The following is a 17,476-nucleotide window of genomic DNA, read 5'->3' as shown; positions in this document are numbered from 1 at the left end:
ATGGAAGAGGCCGCTGGCGCGCGTGGTTTCACGGCGGCAAGCGCGCCGTCCTGGCCCGAGCTCCTGCCCTACGACCCCCGCGCGGACCCCGCGGCCGTCGTCGTGTCGGGCTCCTTCCGCTGCACCGTGCTCACGGACCGCCTGCTGCGCTTCGAGTACGCGAAGAGCGGCGCGTTCGAGGACCGCGCGACGACGGCGTTCGTGCACCGCCGGCTGCCCGTGCCGAAGTACGAGGCGTCGTCCGCGAACGGGACGCTGACCGTGCGCACGAAGTCCTTGGTCGTCACCTGGGACGAGCGCGGCGAGGACCTGTCGTCGCTCGCCGTCGCGCCCGCGCCGGGCGCCGACTCGGGCTTCGGCGGCTGGCGCTTCGGCGCCGCGGACCCGGGGAACCTGCTCGGCACCATCCGGAGTCTCGACGAGCTCGGGCCGACGCCGCTGAACTGTACTGTGAACAAGAACATCACCGTCCACGACGAGGGCCTCCACTGCGCCTGGGGGCTCGTGTCGCGGAGCGGCTGGGCGGCCGTCGACGACGCCGAAACCTTCGCGCTCGACGGCGACGGCTGGTGGCGCGGCCCGAACCGCGACGACGAGGACGTGATGCTGTTCGCGCACGGCTTCGACTACAAGGGCGCGCTCAAGGATTTCATTAAGGTCGCGGGCCGCGCGGCGCTGCCGCCGCGCGCCGCCCTGGGCGTCTGGTGGACGCGGTGGTACAACATCAACGCGCCGGAGACGAGGGCGATCGTCGACGAGTACCGGTCTAGGGGACTTCCCTTGGATGTCTTCGTCTACGACATGGACTGGCACCGAAAGCCGGCGTGGGGCGGCTACACGTGGGACGCGAACCTCTTCCCGGACCCGGCGGACGCCGTGCGCGGCTACCTGAAGGACGAGGCGGGCCTGGTCGTGCTGGCGAACATCCACGACGACGACGGCGTCGTCGCGTCCGAGGACCGGCACGCGGCCGTCGTCGCGGCGATGGGGCTGCCCGAGACGACGGGCGACGTGCCTTTTGAATTATGCAACAACTCGGCCTACGCTTTGGCACTCGAGGACGCCGTGCTCCTCCCGCTCGAGGCCCAGGGCATCGACTACTGGTGGATCGATTGGCAGCAGGGCGGCGCGCTCGGCGGCTGCGCGGGCGACCGGCAAAACCCGACGATTTGGACGGCGAGGCTCCGGTCCACGGACCACGCGCGCCGCGGGTCGACGAAGCGCGGGCTCGTGCTTTCGCGGTGGGGCGGCCTCGGGTCGCACCGCTACCCCGTGGGCTTCTCGGGCGACGTCGCGACCGTCGACTGGCACACGCTCGCGTACCAGCCCTACTTTTCGGCGACGGCGGCGAACGTCGCCTACGGCTTCTGGTCCCACGACGTCGTGTCCCCGGGCTTCGAGGACGGCGCGTCGACGGACGCGCTCGAGGTCTACACGCGCTGGGTCCAGTGGGCGGCGTACTCCGGCGTCGTCCGGAGCCACGACCGCGGCCTCAGCGCCGGCGACTGCGACGAGATGTTCCCGGCGACGCGGACGTCCGACGCGTGCGGCGTCGTCGAACCCTGGGGCGTGCCGGCGAAGCCCTACTTCGCGGCGATCCGCGCGGCGCTGCGACGCCGCGCGGCGCTGGTGCCCTACGCCTACACGCTCGCGCGCGAAGCGTACGACGCGGGCCTCGGTCCGCTGCGGCCGCTCTACTACGAGTTCCCGAGGCTCGACGCGGCCTACGGCTGCTCGCCGGAGGACTGCCAGTATTTCTTCGGGCCGGACCTCGTCGTCGCGCCCGTCGTCGCGCCGGCGTCGGGCGCCGCCGGCTTTCTCGCGCCGAAGCGGCTCTGGATCCCGCCGGGCGTCTGGGTCGAGGAGACGTCCGGCCGAGTCTTCGAGGGCGCGGCGGACGGGTCGACGTACGAGCGCCGGACCTACGCGCTCGCCGAGACGCCCGTGCTCGTCCGCGGCGGCGCGGTCCTGCCGACGCTGCCGCCGCCGCGCCACGGCGACTCCATCGGCGCCGCGGGCCGCCCCTACGCGGCGCTCGTCTTCAGCATCTACCCGGGCGCGGACCGCGGGAGCGCCAAAGTCTACGAAGACGACGGCGCGACGACGGCCTATCTCCGGGGCGCGTCCGCGACGCTCGCCGTGTCCTACGCGAGGACGGCGAACGGCATCACCGTGACCCTCGCGACCGAGGGCGCGTACGCCGAGCTCCCGTCCTCCCAGGACGTCGCGCTGCGCTTCGTGAACGCCGGGCCCGTATCGGCCGTCGCTGTGAACGGCGCCAAGGCCGACTGGCCGTTCCGGCGCTTCGCGGCGACGCCGGGCGCGTGGACCCACGAGGGCGACGCGGCCGTCGTGCGCGTCGGCGCCGTGCGCGCGGACGGCCGGCCGACGCGGGTCGACGTCGCCTTCGCGGCCGACGGCGCGGCGCTCGCGGGCGTCCGGGGCCTCGCGGCGCGCGGGACGGCCGCCAAGGCGGCGCTCGACGCGGTCCGCAAGACGCCCGGGTCGCAGCGGGCGGGCTTCGGCGCGCTCGACCGCCTCGCGATCCTCGGCGACGACCTCGCGCGGCTCGCGGGCGACGCGGACGCGTGGCGCGCGGCCCTCGGCGGCGCGGAGCGGCGCCTCGCGGACGCCGTCGCCGAGGTCAAGGCGACGCAGGACCCCGGCGCGCGGACGGCGCACGTCCTCGCCCTGCTCGACGTGTAAGGTTTGTTTTGGAGCGCTACGACGCAGCGCCGCCGCGCGCGCGTGTTTGGAGCTGCTTTTTACTGTGGCGCGTTCGCGAGCGCGGCCGCGCGATCACTTGTTCTTCTTGCCGCCGCCCTTGCCGCCGCCGGCGAACACGTTGACGTACAACACGAGGCCGCCGAGCACGACGACGGCGACCTTCAAGCCGAGCGACAGCATCGGGTCCGTGGTCACCTGCGCCTGCTCGCCCTCTTTGCCGAAGAAGGTGCTCTTGTCCTCCTTGATCGGTCCGCGCGGCGGTCCTCGCCTCGGTTGCGCGAGCGCGACGGTCAGCGCGTAGGCGACGACGAGGAGGCGCGCAAACGAGCTCGCGACGGCGGACTGCATTGCGTCGTGCAGCGCGAGCAGCGGCAGACGCTCTCTCAGAGCTTGCGAGAGTGCTTCAATCGGGCCTCAAGAAAAGATCAACAAATCACGTTACCGCATTCCAAGGACGCAGCAGCCCCGATCGAAGACGATGTTGGCCCTCCTCCTGCTCAGCGCGGGCTTCGCGACGGCCCAGGAGAGCGGCGCCGGCGTGTCGAAGTCGACCTTCGCGGCTTCGAAGCCCAAGGAGGGCATGCAGTTCCTCCTGGACTACCTGCCCGTGAGCGTGGCCCAGGACGAGTGCGCCAAGGACCGCTGCAACTGCACGTGGCTCGGCGACTCCTTCAGCGTGCTCCAGGGCCGCGTGAGCCTCCACGAGCGCGGCGAGGGGGGCTTCGGCCTCCACCTCGTGGCCACCGAGCACAAGCTGACGACGGGCGGGCTGACGGTGGAGGCGGTCGAGGCCTCCTTCTCCGAGAAGCTCGGCGGCATGGCCGCCTTCGACGCCTTCATGGACTACAACACGCACTTCTTCGCGACGCACGACTACTTCGACCTGCTCCTGAACAACTTCCGGGCCGGCGGCGTGCCCTTCCTGCCCTTCCGGTTCCCGGGGCTGGGCGGCGCGAGCTGGTACGGCGCGATCGCGCACGTCCCGAACACGCAGATGGTCCTGGAGTTCTCCTCGAACAGCAGCGCCGTCCTCGCGCCGCTCGCGGCGACGCTCCTCGAGCTGGAGCCGCGCCTCCCCGCCGCGGTGCTCCGCCGCGTCGCCGCGTCGGCGGAACGGCAGCTCCAGGTCGCCGTCGTGTCGCGCGCGTCGAGCGACGTCGCGGCCATCGAGGCGTTTTACGTGCAGGGCATGAACACGTCGCTGTCCTTGTTCTACGAGAGCGACGACGACACCGTCAAGACGCGCTGCGTCAAGTGGCAGGACGCGACGGTCGACGTCTGCTTCCGCCAGCGGTCCCCGTCGGCGACGTCGGGCGACTTCTCCGTGGCGGCCTTCGAGTCGATGCTCCACGCCGTGCACCACACGCTGCTCCGGGACCCGAACTGCGGCATGGACCGCTGGCAGGACAACCACTACGCGATCGACGCGCCGGAGCTGAACGCGGAGTGGATCCTGCGCTACCTCGACGACCACGAGGACGCGCGCTACGTCTGCAACGGCGACAGCGTCCACTACCTCTTCGACCCGACGGGCTTCGCCGTGCAGCTCGACATGGGCATCAACGGTAGCGCGGTCCGGTGCGACGCGCGCGACTGGGACAGCGGCCTCGAGCCGGACTACTCGTGCTGGAACGGCGTCTGCGCCGACGCCTTCGCGCTGGCCTTCGGCGGGCGCAACGCGTCCCTGCCGTTTGCGGCGCGCCCGCGCCGCAACGGCACCGCGGCGTCCGAGGAGCTCGCGGCGCTCGCGGCGGCCGTCGGCGCGCCGCCGACCTTCGTCCTCGCCGCGGGCCTCGTCGCGACCCTCGCGCTCGTCGCCTTCCGGCGCGCGCCGAAGCCGACGGAGTACGCGTCGCTGAATTAGGGTGCGGACTACGGCCGCACGAAGAAGTAGACGGTCATGACCACGACGTAGACGAGGTGCACGAGGAGGCACACGAGGAAGGCGTAGAAGTTGCGGATCGTCTTCGCGCCGATGCACTTGCCCGTCCAGGGGCAGTGGTGGTCCAAATCCCGCACGCAGAGGTCGCAGTCGTAGCAGTGGCGCGCCTCGATCGGCCGCTCGAAGTCGCACCGCGAGCAGAAGCGCCGCGCGACGTCGTCGGAGCCGAGCTCCCGGTAGACGATGCCCGGGTCGCTGCAGGCCGTCAGGCTAAAGGCCGCCAGGAGCGCGCCGAGCGTCAGCGCGCCGCCGGCGACGACGGCGGCGTGCACGCGCGGCGCGACGAGCACGAGGAAGGCGCCGCTCGGCGCCAGAATTAAACTGTAGGTGCAGCACATGCAGGGCCAGTCCGGCCCGACGAAGCACGTCGCGGGCCAGCGGCCGCGCTTCCGGCCGCAGATGAGCCAGTTCTTCGCGACGCGCGCGCAGCAGTGGCAGTCGTCGTCCAGCAGCAGGTTCTTGGGGTCGTGGACGCGCGCCTCCTCGACGTCGTCGCCCGCCTCCTCGGCCTCGACGGTCTCCGGGGAGACGACGGCCGACCCGCTCTCCTTGAGCTCGACGGGCATGGCGCGTCACGGCCTACTTAGCTGCCCATAATCAAATGTGAGGACCGCAGTTGCAGAAATCTCTGGCTACGTTGAATTGGACATTGACTCGTTTTTTCAGCCCTCATCTCGTGGCTGCCCTCGCCTCGAGTTCTAGTTGGTGTGCCGGGACCGTCGAAGCCATGTCGACAGCCGAGTCGAAGTCCGTCTTCTCCGGGTCCATCAGCGACCTGAAGTCGAAGGTGAAGCCGCCGCACCCCATCCTCCAGTTCTGCCGCGACGCCGAGCCCCACTGGATGTCCGTGTTTTTCCTCTCGCACCTCCTCTTCTGGCTCCGGGGCATCCCCCACGCCCCCGAGGGCTACCGATTCTACAACAACAACAAATTCAACCACGACGGCGGCATCCCCAGCGGGCCCTTCGGCTCCGGCGTCTTCCCCATCTCGCTCATCCTCACCGTCACCGTCACCGTCACCGTCGCCGTCAAGGCCGCGGTCTTCAAGCCCGAGGTCTAGGCGGCGGCCTCCTCCGCGGGGGGCGGCGGCGGCGGCCGGGGCGCCGGGCGCCCCCCCTGGCGGCGGCGCGGCCCGCGGGGCGGGGCCGCCGCGCGCGCGCAACGAGGGGCGCGGGGCGCGCTAAGACCACCTTCGAAGAAGCGTCCTCCGAAAGCCAGGGCCCGCTCTCACGAGCCCCCGGAGTCCCTCGACGCGGCGCTTAGGGCGAATGGGCCGCGCCGCGAGAGTGGCAAAGGTGGCGGGCACAACGACGACGGACAGGAAGGCTCACTGCTTCTTCTTCTTGGGCACGTAGGACGACATGAAGAACTGGAGGAAGAGGATGAAGAGGGAGATGATGTAGACGAAGTAGATGGCCGTGACGCGCGGCGGCGTCGCGGAGCAGCCCGTCACGAACATGTAGATGGCCTGCGCGTTCATGCACGTGAACTGGACGAGCTGGGCCAGCGTCAGGTACTTCTTCCACCAGATGTCGCGCGTGTGCATGGAGACGAAGTAGTACCTGCGGTTCGGGCGTGGGCGGCCGCGGCGACGAACGTCGCCGGCGCCGGGAAGACGCGCGTGTACATGATCGTGTGGATGGCGCCGTTGAGGACGATGGTGAGGTAGATGTCGCCGTCGTAGTTCACGTGGAGGTTGAGCCAGTAGAAGAGGAAGATGGTCGTGTGGTGGTAGACGTGGAGAAACGAGAGCTGCTTCCACTTCTTGCCGATGACGATGAAGAACGTGTCGACGAAGTCGAGCACCTTGGACGCGTAGAAGAGCCAGAGCACGTTGGCCATGGGCGGGTGCTTGGCGTCGTAGGAGTTGCAGACCAGGTTGAAGTTCGACCGCTTCGCGACGATGACCGCCTCGATGCACATGTACGAGCAGAGCATGACCTGCGCGATGTTGTAGAGGAAGGCGACGCCGTAGAGCTTGATGCCGTCGCCGGGGTAGGCGCGCATGATGAGCTGCGCGGGGGACGCGTTCCATCCTTTCGCGAGGGACGGTTCCGGGCGCGGCGGCCGCGCGGATCCGACGAGCACGAACGCGAGGTACGCGCCCGCGATGCTGATCGCCGTCGTGAAGGAGCCCAGCGCCCAGCCCTGCGGCGCGCGCGCGCGCACGGTCGGGTCGCGTTTCGCGCGCGCGCGGCGGAGCGGGTCGCGCGGCGGGCGCCGGAGCGCGCCTTCACGGGCTCGTCGGTGACATCGCTGCCCACGAGGGCCCAGGCAATGATCTGGTCGCCGATGGCTTCGTAGTCCGTCATGATCGCCGCCGACGGTTGCAACGCCTCCGGCAAACAGTCGTGGACTCGCGGTGCGCGGCTGCTACTGCTAGCGCGATTGCAAGAGCGCGACGACAGAGCTCGGTGGCTGCGACGTGTTGGCTCGCGCGATCGCGTTGGCTCGCCGGCACCGCTTCGAGTGAGCCATTGTTGACTCCAAGTTGCCGCGACGAGCCTGAGCCCACGAGCCGCGGGACGGACGACGCGGAGCAAAACCTACGCCCCCCCCGGCGCCGGCGCGCCCGGCAGCCCCCCCGGTTCCTCGACCTTGACGAAGGAGAACTTGCGGAAGGAGAGCGCGTCGTGGCCGTCGAGGTGGGCGACGATGGGCCGGTCGACGCCGTCGTTGAGGACGAACTGGGCGAACTGGGCGTGGGCCTTCATGCCGTGCTCGCGGATCGCCGCGAGCTGGAACTGGCCGAGCTTGTCCTCGACGAAGCCGCCCTTCTTCACGAGTTTTCCGCCGTAGACGAACTCGCGGTAGTGCCGCGTCGAGCAGACGTGCGTCGAGTCGTACCACTGGAGCAGCGGCGTCAGTTCGAAGTCGAACCCCTCGGGCGCGCGTCGGTCGACGCGGATGCCGTACTTGGACAGCACGAGCCGCCGGTAGTGGAGCGTCGTCGACGTCGGCAGCCCGACGTACTTCAGCCAGGCGTCGTGGCGCTCGAGGCAGCGCACGATGGGCTCGACGTCGACGGCGCGCACGAAGTTGCGGTCGTGCTGCACGACGATGACGTAGGGCGTCCTCACGAACGTCAGCGCGTGCTTCAGCGCGAAGCCGAAGCCCTGGCGCTCCGCGCAGCGCACCATTTTTCCAAAATTCAGCGCCCGCAGCTTCGCCACGTAGGCCTCGTACTTGGCGCCGCCCTCCGCCGTGACCTGGCCGCTCCGGTACTTGGGCGCGTCGCGCACCTTGTAGCCGTCGCAGAGCACGAGCGTCGGGCACCCCGCCAGCGCCGGCGCGTGGTGGCGCATGGACCCCACGGTCTCCTCGATGAGCGCCGTGCTCGGGTTCGTCTTCACGGGCGACGTGCACAGGATCACCGTCAGCTTGTCGCGCAGGCGCCACGCGCGCCGCCGGCGCCGGTACCGCCGCCACGCGACGGCCGCGGCGGCGGCGGCGGCGGTCGCCGCCGCCGCCCAGAGGAGGCGCCGCTGCCGCTGGCTCGACGTCGCGACCGCGGTGGGCATTGCGGGCTTTCCGCGTGCATAACCCACCTTTTTTTGCGGGATGGTCATGCCCATACGCTCGCTGATTTTGTGGACGAGACGATGAGACGTCGCGTTGACCTTCAACGAGACGGCCAGACGGACAGGGGCTCGCCCGCCTACGCTTCGGGCTCTTACGGCGCGCGCGTCGTAGCCGCCGCGCCGCGCGGCCCTCACTCGCTGTCGGTTTTTTGGTAGGGCGAGGGCTGCTTCTTCTTCTTCTTCACCGCCGCGAGCTGGTCCGCGGGGCCGCCGAGGCCGCCGCGCGGCGGCGCCGCCGCGAGCTTGGCCGCGAGGTCGTCGGCGCGGGCCTTGGCGCCGCCGAGCTCGGCCTCGAGGCGCGTGAACTCCTTGCGCGCCTGCGAGACCTTCTCGCCGAGCTCCTTGCGCGCGTCCGCGGCGTCGGCGCGCGCGGCGTCGAGGTCCGCCTGCGACGGCGCCTCGGCGAGCTTGGCCGCGAGGCCGTCGCCGCGGGCCTTGGCGGCGAGGAGCTCGCCCTCGAGGCCCGTGATCTTCGCGCCGCGCCGCTCGCCCTCGGCGCCCTCCGCGTCGGCCGCGGCGCGCAGCGCCTCGAGCTCGGCCCGGAGCGCCAGGAGCTGGTCGCCGTCGGCTTGCCTCACGCGCTTCTCGGCCTCGAGCTGGCGCCGCGCCTCGTCGGCGTCCGCGCGCGCGGCGTCGAGCTCCGCGGCCGTCGCGCTCGCGCGCTTCGCGAGGGACGCCGACGCCGCGCGCGCGTCGGCGACCTCGCGCTTGGCGCCCTCGAGGGCGTGGCCCGTCTCGGACTGGCCCGCGGCCGCGCGCCGCGTCGCCTCCTCGACCTGGCGCTCGAGAGCGCGCCGCGCGTCCGCGAACTCGTCCTGCAGCATCTGCCGGTCCACGCTCAGCCGGTGCAGCCGCGCCTCGAGCTCCGCGACGCTCTCCGCGTACATGGTCTCCGTGCCGTCCTCCTATGCGATGATGCTCCGTTTTTTTTCCGGGCGCGGCGACGCCTCCCCTTTCGAAACCGTTTCGGACGCCGCGGGAACGCGCGCGCGCGGTGCTCCGGCCGACGAAGACGCCGGACCCGGCGACGGCGATGAGGGACAGGGACTTGACCGCGAACCAGAGGAGGCCCGCCGGCAGCCCCAGCGACGGCCGCGCGCCGCGCGGCGCCGATGCCCGCCTCGGCCGCGCCGCGGCCGACCCCGCTTGATCGCTAAAGTCGTAGAGGTCGCCGAAGAAGCTCTCCCCGCCGCCGCGCAGGGCGCACGCCGCGCGCGCGAGGCCGCCGGACGCGGCGCGCGTCGCGGCCGCGGGCGCGACGCGCAGCGGCGATGGTTTCGCGTTTAGGCGATGCGCCGCGCCCGCGTCTCGCACGGGCACGGCGACGAGGCCCAGCAGCAGCGCCGGCGTGGAACGCATCGCTCCGCGCACGGCTCAAGGTTGAACGGCGAGTGCGGGCACTTGAGCAACACGATCGGCGTCGCAACCGGTGCGGATCCAGTGTCCGGTGCCTGTGGAGACGTGATGGTGAACGCTTTGGCCGCGCCTGAGCGACCCTAAACGCCGCCATCAATGGAGGCTGCCACGCTCCCGACGCGCCAGCGCGTCATGACGCTGACGTGGAACTGGGACAAGCACTGCAAGGCCGCCCACGACGCGCTGGGCCGGTGCAGCCAGTACAAGCTCACGAGCACCTACCTCGCCGCCGACGACGCCACGGGCGCGTCGGCGAGCCTCGCCGAAGCGGCCCTCGAGGCGAAGATGGCGGCGGCCCACGGCGAGCTGACCGCCGCCGTCGACGGCCTCGCCGCGACGCTCGCCGGGCTCCGGAAGCTGACGGCGAAGATCGCCGCGCCCGCGCCCGACGAGCCCTACGCGGCCGTCGAGAGGCGGTCCATCCTCGGCCGCGCGGCCGAGCTCGCGGGCATGTACGAGAAGCAGCTCCACGCGGCGCGGCTCCTCGCCGACGACGTCCTCTGGTGCGACGACCGCGACACGCACGCCGTCTACGGCACCGTGCTCCTCCTCCAGCCCTACGTCGACAAGGACTTCCTCTCGAACCTCCGGGAGACGTGCGAGCTCAACGGCGACATCATCAAGCCCGGGAAGCCCCAGAACGACGATCGACGACGGACGCTGTAGTTAAGAGCTAGAGCGCGGAGGATCCCGGAGACGCGGCCGGTCCGAGCGCCGCGCGCGCGACGCACCGCGCGGAGGATCCCCGAGACGCGGCCGGTCCGAGCGCGACGCACCGCACCTGCCGTTTCGGGTACCGCCGCGCGCGCGCGAAACGCCGCGGCGCGCGTCCGCCCGCCGTACGTCAGCTCCGCGACCTGAGGGGGGCGTGCCGTGCGTCTAGCGCGGTTGCTGCGGCGGGTACCCCGGCCGGTACGTCTGCTGCTGCTGGTAGGCGTAGGCCTGCTGCGGGGGCGCCTGGGGCTGGTAGCCCTGCGCGTACTGCGCGCCCGGGTACCAGACCTGCTGCTGCTGCTGGTAGTTCGTCGGCGGGAGCGGCGGCGGCGCGGGCGCCTGCGGCGGCGGCGGCGGCGCGGGCGGTGCCGGCGGCGGCGCGGGCGGTGCCGGCGGCGGCGCCGGGACCGCGGGGGGCGGCGCGCCGGGCTTCTGGAAGCCGAGGCCCGGGGCCTCGCCGAGCTCGGACATGAAGTCGAGGAACTCGGAGTCGACCTTGACGCGCGCGGCCGCGCTGTCCGCCGCGGGCATGCCGTCGGCGCCGGCGGCCGCCGTCGCCTGCTGCTTGTTCAGCGCGCAGTCGCGCGTCGGGTGCGACGTGTCGCCGCAGAGCGCGCAGCGCACGTTCGCCATCGCGTAGGACCGCTGCTTCGCCGGGCACTCCCACTGCTGGTGGCCCTTCTCGCCGCAGATGTGGCAGTAGATCTCCGTGCGCGTCGTGCCGTTGATCTCCGCGAGCTCCGTCTGGTGCTTCTCCTTGAGCTCGTCGATCTTCGCGGACTCGGGGTTGAGCAGGGGCTCGATCATGTCCACGGCCTGCTGCACGTGCGCCTCGGAGGGCCCCTCGACCCAGACGTGCATGTCGTCCTTGTCGTCGTCGAGGTCGCGCTGCTGGTCCTTGCCGCGGGACCCCTCGCGCAGCGACCCCTTGCCGCGGATGCGGATCTTGCAGAGCGTGTCGCGCTCCATGCGCTTGTGGTGGTTGCCGCGCGGCCCCAGGATCAGACCCATGAAGCAGACGTTGGGAAACTCCTTGACGGGAATGTACAACTTGCGCGTGGGCCGCTTCGGCGCGTCGCCCATGGCCGCCGCCGCCGTCGGCTGGATCGCCGAGATCTTCTCCATGAGCTCGGACCGCTCGCGCTGGAGCTCCTGGCGGAAGAGGACCTCGGGCGTGTTCGCGCGTTTGCCGTCCGGGCCGTAGATCGGCGGCGGGTCCGCGCGGTCCGGGTCCTGGGACCACTTCTCGAACTCGGCCCCGAAGTTCATGGACCGCTCCTGGAGCGTCCGCAGCTGCATCTGGAGGAGCATGAGCTCCTGCTGCTGCTCCTGCGTGAGGTGCGCGCCGGGCTGGACGCCCGTGGGCCGCGCGAGCGCGAGCTGGTTCGCCGCGAGCAAGGCGAGCTGGCCGCCGCCGGGGCCCATGGTCGCCGCCTGCTGCTGGAGCAGCCGCAACGTCCCCGCGGACCGCGGCTCGACGTTCGTTTTGGTCGTCGCGTCGCGGTTCGAGAAGCGGCTCTTCTTCCGGGGCCGCGGCTTCGGCGCGTCGTCGCCCGCGCCGTCGCCGTCCTCGAGGAAGGCCTGCGTGATCTGCTCGAAGGCCGGCCACGACTCCAGGTCCTCGGCGCTCGCCGGGTACGCGCCGTGCGACGCCCGGAGCGCCGCGCGGCCGTCCGCCGCGTACCACGCGCCCATGGGCCCGTGGAGCTCCCGGAGCATGGCCAGGTCCACGCCCGCGGCCGCCGCGCCGTCCGACGACGTCGCCGCGCCGGGCGACGGCGCCGCCGCGGCCGGCGCCGCCGCGGGCTCGGGCGCGACGGCCGCGGGCGGCGGCGCGGGCGCGGCCGCGTCGGCGCTCCCGGCCCACTCGCCCGTGTCCTGGAACTTGAGGAACGCCTTCTTCGACGCCTTCCAGCCGTCCCACGCGTCCAGCTCCATCCACATGGACGGGAAGAGGCCGTGCTCCGCCTGGAGCTTCACGTTGCGCCGGTCGAGGTACCACTTGCGCATGGGCTGGAACAGGAGCTTCTGCTCCGCCATGCGCTCGGCCTTCTCCTCGTAGGCATTGTTGTCGCCCTCCGCGAAGGCGTTGGTCATCTTTTGTTGGCGGCGCCGACGACGAGGCCGGCGGGGCAGACCAGCTTGTTGGCGGCGCCGACGACGAGGCCGGCGGCAGACCAGCTCGCCGCGCTCTGTGGCCTCGCCGCCGACCCCCGGCGGCGCGCGCTGGAACTTTGCCGCACCGCGCGCGCGGCGCGGCCGCGCGGCTCGCGCACGCGTCGCGATGGGTCGCATAATATACACAGCGGCGTCCTTCTTCTCCCGCCATGCTCTAATCCCGCCCCCGCTCCAGCTAAAGTGGCTCCGCCGGCGTGTCTAGCACTGCGTGGCCTTCAACAAAGCCTTCAGCTGAAATCACATCACGCAGGAACTTCCGTATCTCGGGCATTTTACCGCCATCGGCCCGATAGCGCCACTTGCCGCCGACTGCGCTGGAACACTGCACAGTCACGAACGCGTTGTAGCAGTCGCCGTCCTTCTTCGTGTCGTCTCTCGACTCGACGAGCCGTCCGCCGCGTTTGGATTGCGAAACCAAACCGAGGCCATGGCCAAGGGCGGCCCGTGGTACCAAGGCGGCGCTGAGTGGCGCCTACTTCGAAGACAAACCCACGGTCGTGACCAACTTCGAGGTCATGCTCCCGTCCGCGGCCGCCGGCGCCGCCACGCCGCGGCAGACAGAATTCTAGAACTGGCATGGACGAGCTCGGCTCCCTCGGCGGACCCCAAGTCTACGCACGTCTGAAGACGCGCGCCCACACGCGAAGAGCAGTGCCTATCGAGCTCGTCAGCCAGCCGCGCGCGACTGCAAGTTGCCCGGCATGGTGCACTCGTGCCACAGCTCCATCTGCGCCGCCTCCTGGTTCGTCGCGCCCGCGGCGTTGCGCGCCGCGCCGCGCGCACCTCGACGCGCCACGGGCGCGGCACGACCATGTGGTCCATCCTGAGCCCGCGCGGCAAGGACTCCCACTACGAGGACGCCGTGGAGCTGCCCGAGGACGCGTCCCTCGAGGAGGAGAACCGGCACCTGCGGCGCCGGCTCGCGCTCACGGAGAAGACGCTGGAGCGCGTCCGCGGGGAGCGCGCGAAGCTCAACGACATCCGGAACAACATGAAGCGCAACTCGCGGCTCCGGCGCCAGGCCGGCGGCGCGGTTTTCGCGTGCTACCTGTTCTGGGTGTTTTGCTGGAACATGCGGTTCCTCGGCTTCTACAACGCGCTGCGCGGCCGGCCGCGCGACTGCGCCGTGCGGCCCTACGGCGCCCTGATCTTGGAGGGCGGCGGCGTCAAGGGCATCGCCTACGGCGGCGCGGCCGCCGCGCTCGAGGCCTTCGGGCTTTTGAAGTCCAAGCGCATCCACGCGTTCGCGGGCACGTCGGCCGGGTCCATGATGGGCGCCCTCATGGCCGCGCGGGCGCCGGCGCGCGACGTCACGGAGTACCTGCTGAACTTCCCCTTCGAGAAGCTCATGGACGGGTCGAACCCCGTGGCGAACGTCGGGCGCCTGCAGCGGAACTACGGCTGGTTCAAGGGCGACGAGATCGAGCTCCGCATGCGCCAATTACTCTCGAAAACGGTGGGCCCGAACATCACCTTCGGCGACCTGGAGAAGAGGAAGAAGACGCGGCTGCGGCTGTCGGCGACGGACATCACCGCCGGGAGGCACGCGTGGCTCGACGCGGGAAAGGGGTGATTCAAGTTCGATTCAACTTGAGTGTGCCGCGCGCGATCGTTGCAGAGAAATGATCCACGCTTCGAGAGCGCTCCGAGAGATAATCGCCCGTCCAGAAATCAGCCGAAACGAGCGGAAACCGGCCGAGAGAGGAGCCTTTGAAGTTGGGAAACCCCTTTTCCTGCCCCAGGCGTGGCTCGACGCGGAGACCGCGGCGAACGTGTCCGTCGCGTCGGCGGTGCGGGCGTCGTCGGCCATTCCGTTCGTGTACCCGCCCGTCGTCCTGGGCGGCCGCCTGTTCGTCGACGGCGGCCTGCTGCGGAACATCCCCTGGGACGCCTTCGGGACCTGGGGCGTGACGCGGCGGAAGAAGCACGCGCGCGACCGGCTGCGGTCCTTCTTCGCGCCCTTCCGCGCGCGCGCCGTGCTCGCCCTGTCGATCCGCGGGCCCGAGCGCGTCTACGACAGGATCCTGTCGGACCGCATCGAAGACGACAACCGGTCCGCGCGGACCACGACCACCACCAAAGCGCCGAACCGGGGCCTCTTCGGCATCCCGCTCCTCTCGCTGCCCGGCGGGCCCGACGACGAGGAGCAGGCGAAGAAGCCGAAGCTGAACACGCGGGGCTTCGCGGGCCTCATGGAGTTCGGGAGCCAGTTGGTGGACCTCGTGACGTTCGGCGCGGATTCGCCGAACGCGCTGCCCGCGGACCACCCGACGCTCGACGTCGTGAAGATCGACCCCTTCGACATCTCCGCGGGCGACTTCAACCTCGACGACCGGGCGCGGGCGCACCTCGTCGCGTCGGGCTACGTCGCCGTGACGCGGCACCTCGCGGCCTGCGGCCACGGCGCCGTGCCCGAGCCGCCGGCCTGGCTCGTGGACATCCTCGCCAACTTCTCCGGCGGCGCGTCCTACGCGCCGAGCCTGCGCCACGACCGGCGCGAGAAGCCCGAGGGCGTCCGCGTCGCCGAGGCCGTCCGGCCGACGCCCCACCTAAAGGAGCTTTAGCCCCCCGGCACAACAGATTTTCCAAGCTTAGCGCCCTCGGCCCCTCGTCAGGGCCAGAGCCGCGGCGTGAGCGGTCGGACGCGGTCCGAGTCGTCCGTCGACTCGGACGCCGTCGACGCGGAGTCGTCCTCGGGCCGCAGCCGCGCCGCGTCGAGCTCGAGCTTCGACGGCGCGTTCTCCGCGTCGACCTGGAGCGGCTCGAGCCGCGGCGTGTCGTCGCCCGGCGGCTCTTCCAGTTCTCCCACGGCCAACAGCCGCAGGAACAGCAGGAGCCCGACGACGACGATCGCGAGCAGCAGGTAGAGCGCCTCGTTGGCCTCCGTGTTGCCGTGGACCCAGGAGAAGAGGACGTTCGCGACGACGTTCCCGCAGGCCACGACGAACTCGCAGGCGCCGAAGGCCGCGCCGACGTTCGCCGGGTTCACCGTGCCCCGCACCTTGGCCAGCAATAGCGTGGGAAGCACCGCGTGCGACACGGCGATGGCCAGCACGGGCAGCGGCGCCGACGACGGCCCCGACGCCTCGTCGACGTCCTGCGGCGGCAGGGACAGGACGCCGAAGGCGCCGATGGCCAGGACCATGGCGGCCACGCACGGAAGCTGCGTCTTCGATCGATCCGACAGTAACCCCGCCAACGGCGCGAGGAAGATGGACGCGAGGGGCACGACGGACGCGATGAAGCCCGCCTTCTCCGGGTTGAAGCCGTAGGCGCGCACGAGGATGATCGACGAGAAGTTCTCGAAGACCTTGAAGCCGCAGACGAAGACGCCGTGCGCCAAAGCCACGAGCCAGAACCGTTCGGTTCGTAAGAACCGGAGCTTGTGCCACCACGTGCGGTTCCGGCGCCGGAAGTGGTGGGGCCGCTTCTTCCGCGCGAAGGCGCCCTGGAAGAAGGACGCCGTGAGGCTCAGCCCCTGCGCGGCGACCATGACCAGCAACGACGTGCCGAGGTCGAAGCTCGCGGCGACGGGCGCCGCGCCGGACTTGGCCAGGAACGACGCCAGGTTCGCCACGCCGGCCAAGAGCCCCTGGGCGAAGGCCGCGTGGGAGAAGGTCGACGCGATGGCGCGGCAGGCGACGACGACGCAGCCCTGGCCCAAACCTAAGGTGACGCCGCCCGCGTACGTGAGCGCCAGGTCGTCCAATCCGAGACCGCCGACGCAGAGCACGCCGCCGCAGAAGGCCAGCAGCGCGAAGATGGGCGTCGCCCAGCGCCGGAGCTGGGCCGAGTCGTACAGGAGCCCGCCGAGCATGGGCGCGATCGTCGCGTTCGGGAGCGCGAAGGTGGAATGCAGCGCGCCGTACTGCGTCGCGGACAGCGGCAGGAACGGCTGCAGGGCGCTCAGGGCGTTCTTGAAGAAGTGGCCCCCAAAGGGCACGAGCGCCAGGAGCATGAGCAGCCACCAGCGCCGCTCGGGCACCCGCGGGTGGCGCCGGTCGACGACGACGTGGGGCAGGCGGCCGTACTTCGCCGGGCGCGGGCCGCCGGCGAGACCGGAGCGCTCGTGCGCCGGACGCCCGGGGCGCCAGGGCCCGCCGCCGTTACACGGGGAGGGCGGGCACATTGCTACCGCGCGGTGGACATCGTGTCGCGGGATGCACGCGCTCTCGGTCCTCAAGGATCTAGGGCAGTCTAAGATAATGTTAACAACCCTCAACCCGGGGACGGTTTGGCAGACCGCAAGGTAAATGTTGGCTGGCTGGCTGGCTCGGTCGCTGGCAGCCACCCATTTCTTCAATGTAGACGTTGCATGTCCAAATCTTGCGATTTTCGCTCGGGAATCATGTCAAAATCTAGTTAGGCGCCCGGAGTGGCCGCCGGGGGTGACGGAAGCGCGAGCGCCGACGCGCGTGGCCGGCGGCCAGCCGGTCGCCGCAGCCGCCCCAGGACGGCGCGGCGCGCCGTAGGCGCGCGTTGTAGAGGTTGTAGCGAGGGGTCGTTTCGTGGACCGGACGTCCCTGGCTGGCTGGCTGGGTCGACCCCGGGCGGCTGGCTGCTTTTTTCGCCTGCCCTTGCAAGGATGGCGAGAAGGCGTCATCGACACGGGATGTTGATGTCACAAGTGCGGCTTCAACACGTGCGATGGGGCGCGCGTGTGAGCGCCGGAGACGGTCCAGTGGTCGCGATAATGAAGCGATAAGGCTGCCCGAGTCCGGCCACTGCGTTGAGGATGCGATAAGGCTGCCCGAGAGACACCGGTGATGCGATAAGGCTGCCCAGAGAGACGCCGGCGATGCGATGGAACGACTGCTCGTCCGGCTCCTCCTCCTCGCCCACCGCGCGACCGCAAAATGCGACGACGCAGCCGTCGTTCGTCCATTCGCCACGCGCACCAGCGCCGACATCGCGCGTT

General features: G+C 70.9%; 4 protein-coding genes across 4 annotated transcripts; 2 read left to right on the top strand and 2 right to left on the bottom strand.

Annotated features, from left to right (window-relative positions):
• AURANDRAFT_26418 (hypothetical protein) lies at nt 1-2,166 on the top strand (the record flags this gene model as incomplete). The annotated part of the gene is made up of 1 exon (XM_009038785.1): nt 1-2,166. A coding segment is annotated over one exon (2,166 nt), but the record flags the coding sequence as incomplete, so codon positions are not given.
• Nucleotides 2,167-3,205: 1,039 nt separating this feature from the next.
• Nucleotides 3,206-4,591, top strand: AURANDRAFT_64299 (hypothetical protein; the record flags this gene model as incomplete). The annotated part of the gene is made up of 1 exon (XM_009038786.1): nt 3,206-4,591. One exon carries the CDS (start codon nt 3,206-3,208, stop codon nt 4,589-4,591), a length of 1,386 nt encoding a protein of 461 aa, XP_009037034.1.
• Nucleotides 4,592-5,913: 1,322 nt separating this feature from the next.
• AURANDRAFT_53701 (hypothetical protein) lies at nt 5,914-7,052 on the bottom strand (the record flags this gene model as incomplete). Its single annotated transcript, XM_009038755.1, has 4 exons — nt 5,914-6,231; nt 6,291-6,682; nt 6,743-6,817; nt 6,901-7,052. The coding sequence occupies 4 exons, from the start codon at nt 6,979-6,981 to the stop codon at nt 5,997-5,999; spliced, it is 783 nt and encodes a 260-aa protein (XP_009037003.1).
• A 4,033-nt stretch (nt 7,053-11,085) lies between these two features.
• On the bottom strand, nt 11,086-11,463 carry AURANDRAFT_26367 (hypothetical protein; the record flags this gene model as incomplete). Its single annotated transcript, XM_009038754.1, has 1 exon — nt 11,086-11,463. A coding segment is annotated over one exon (378 nt), but the record flags the coding sequence as incomplete, so codon positions are not given.
• Nucleotides 11,464-17,476: the final 6,013 nt, after the last annotated feature.

The sequence above is a fragment of the Aureococcus anophagefferens genome, assembly GCF_000186865.1.
Source record: "Aureococcus anophagefferens unplaced genomic scaffold AURANscaffold_9, whole genome shotgun sequence".
Lineage (NCBI taxonomy): Eukaryota > Pelagophyceae > Pelagomonadales > Pelagomonadaceae > Aureococcus > Aureococcus anophagefferens.
The sequence above is the reverse complement of the archived record's forward strand: the minus strand, read 5'-3'. Positions and strand labels throughout refer to the sequence as shown.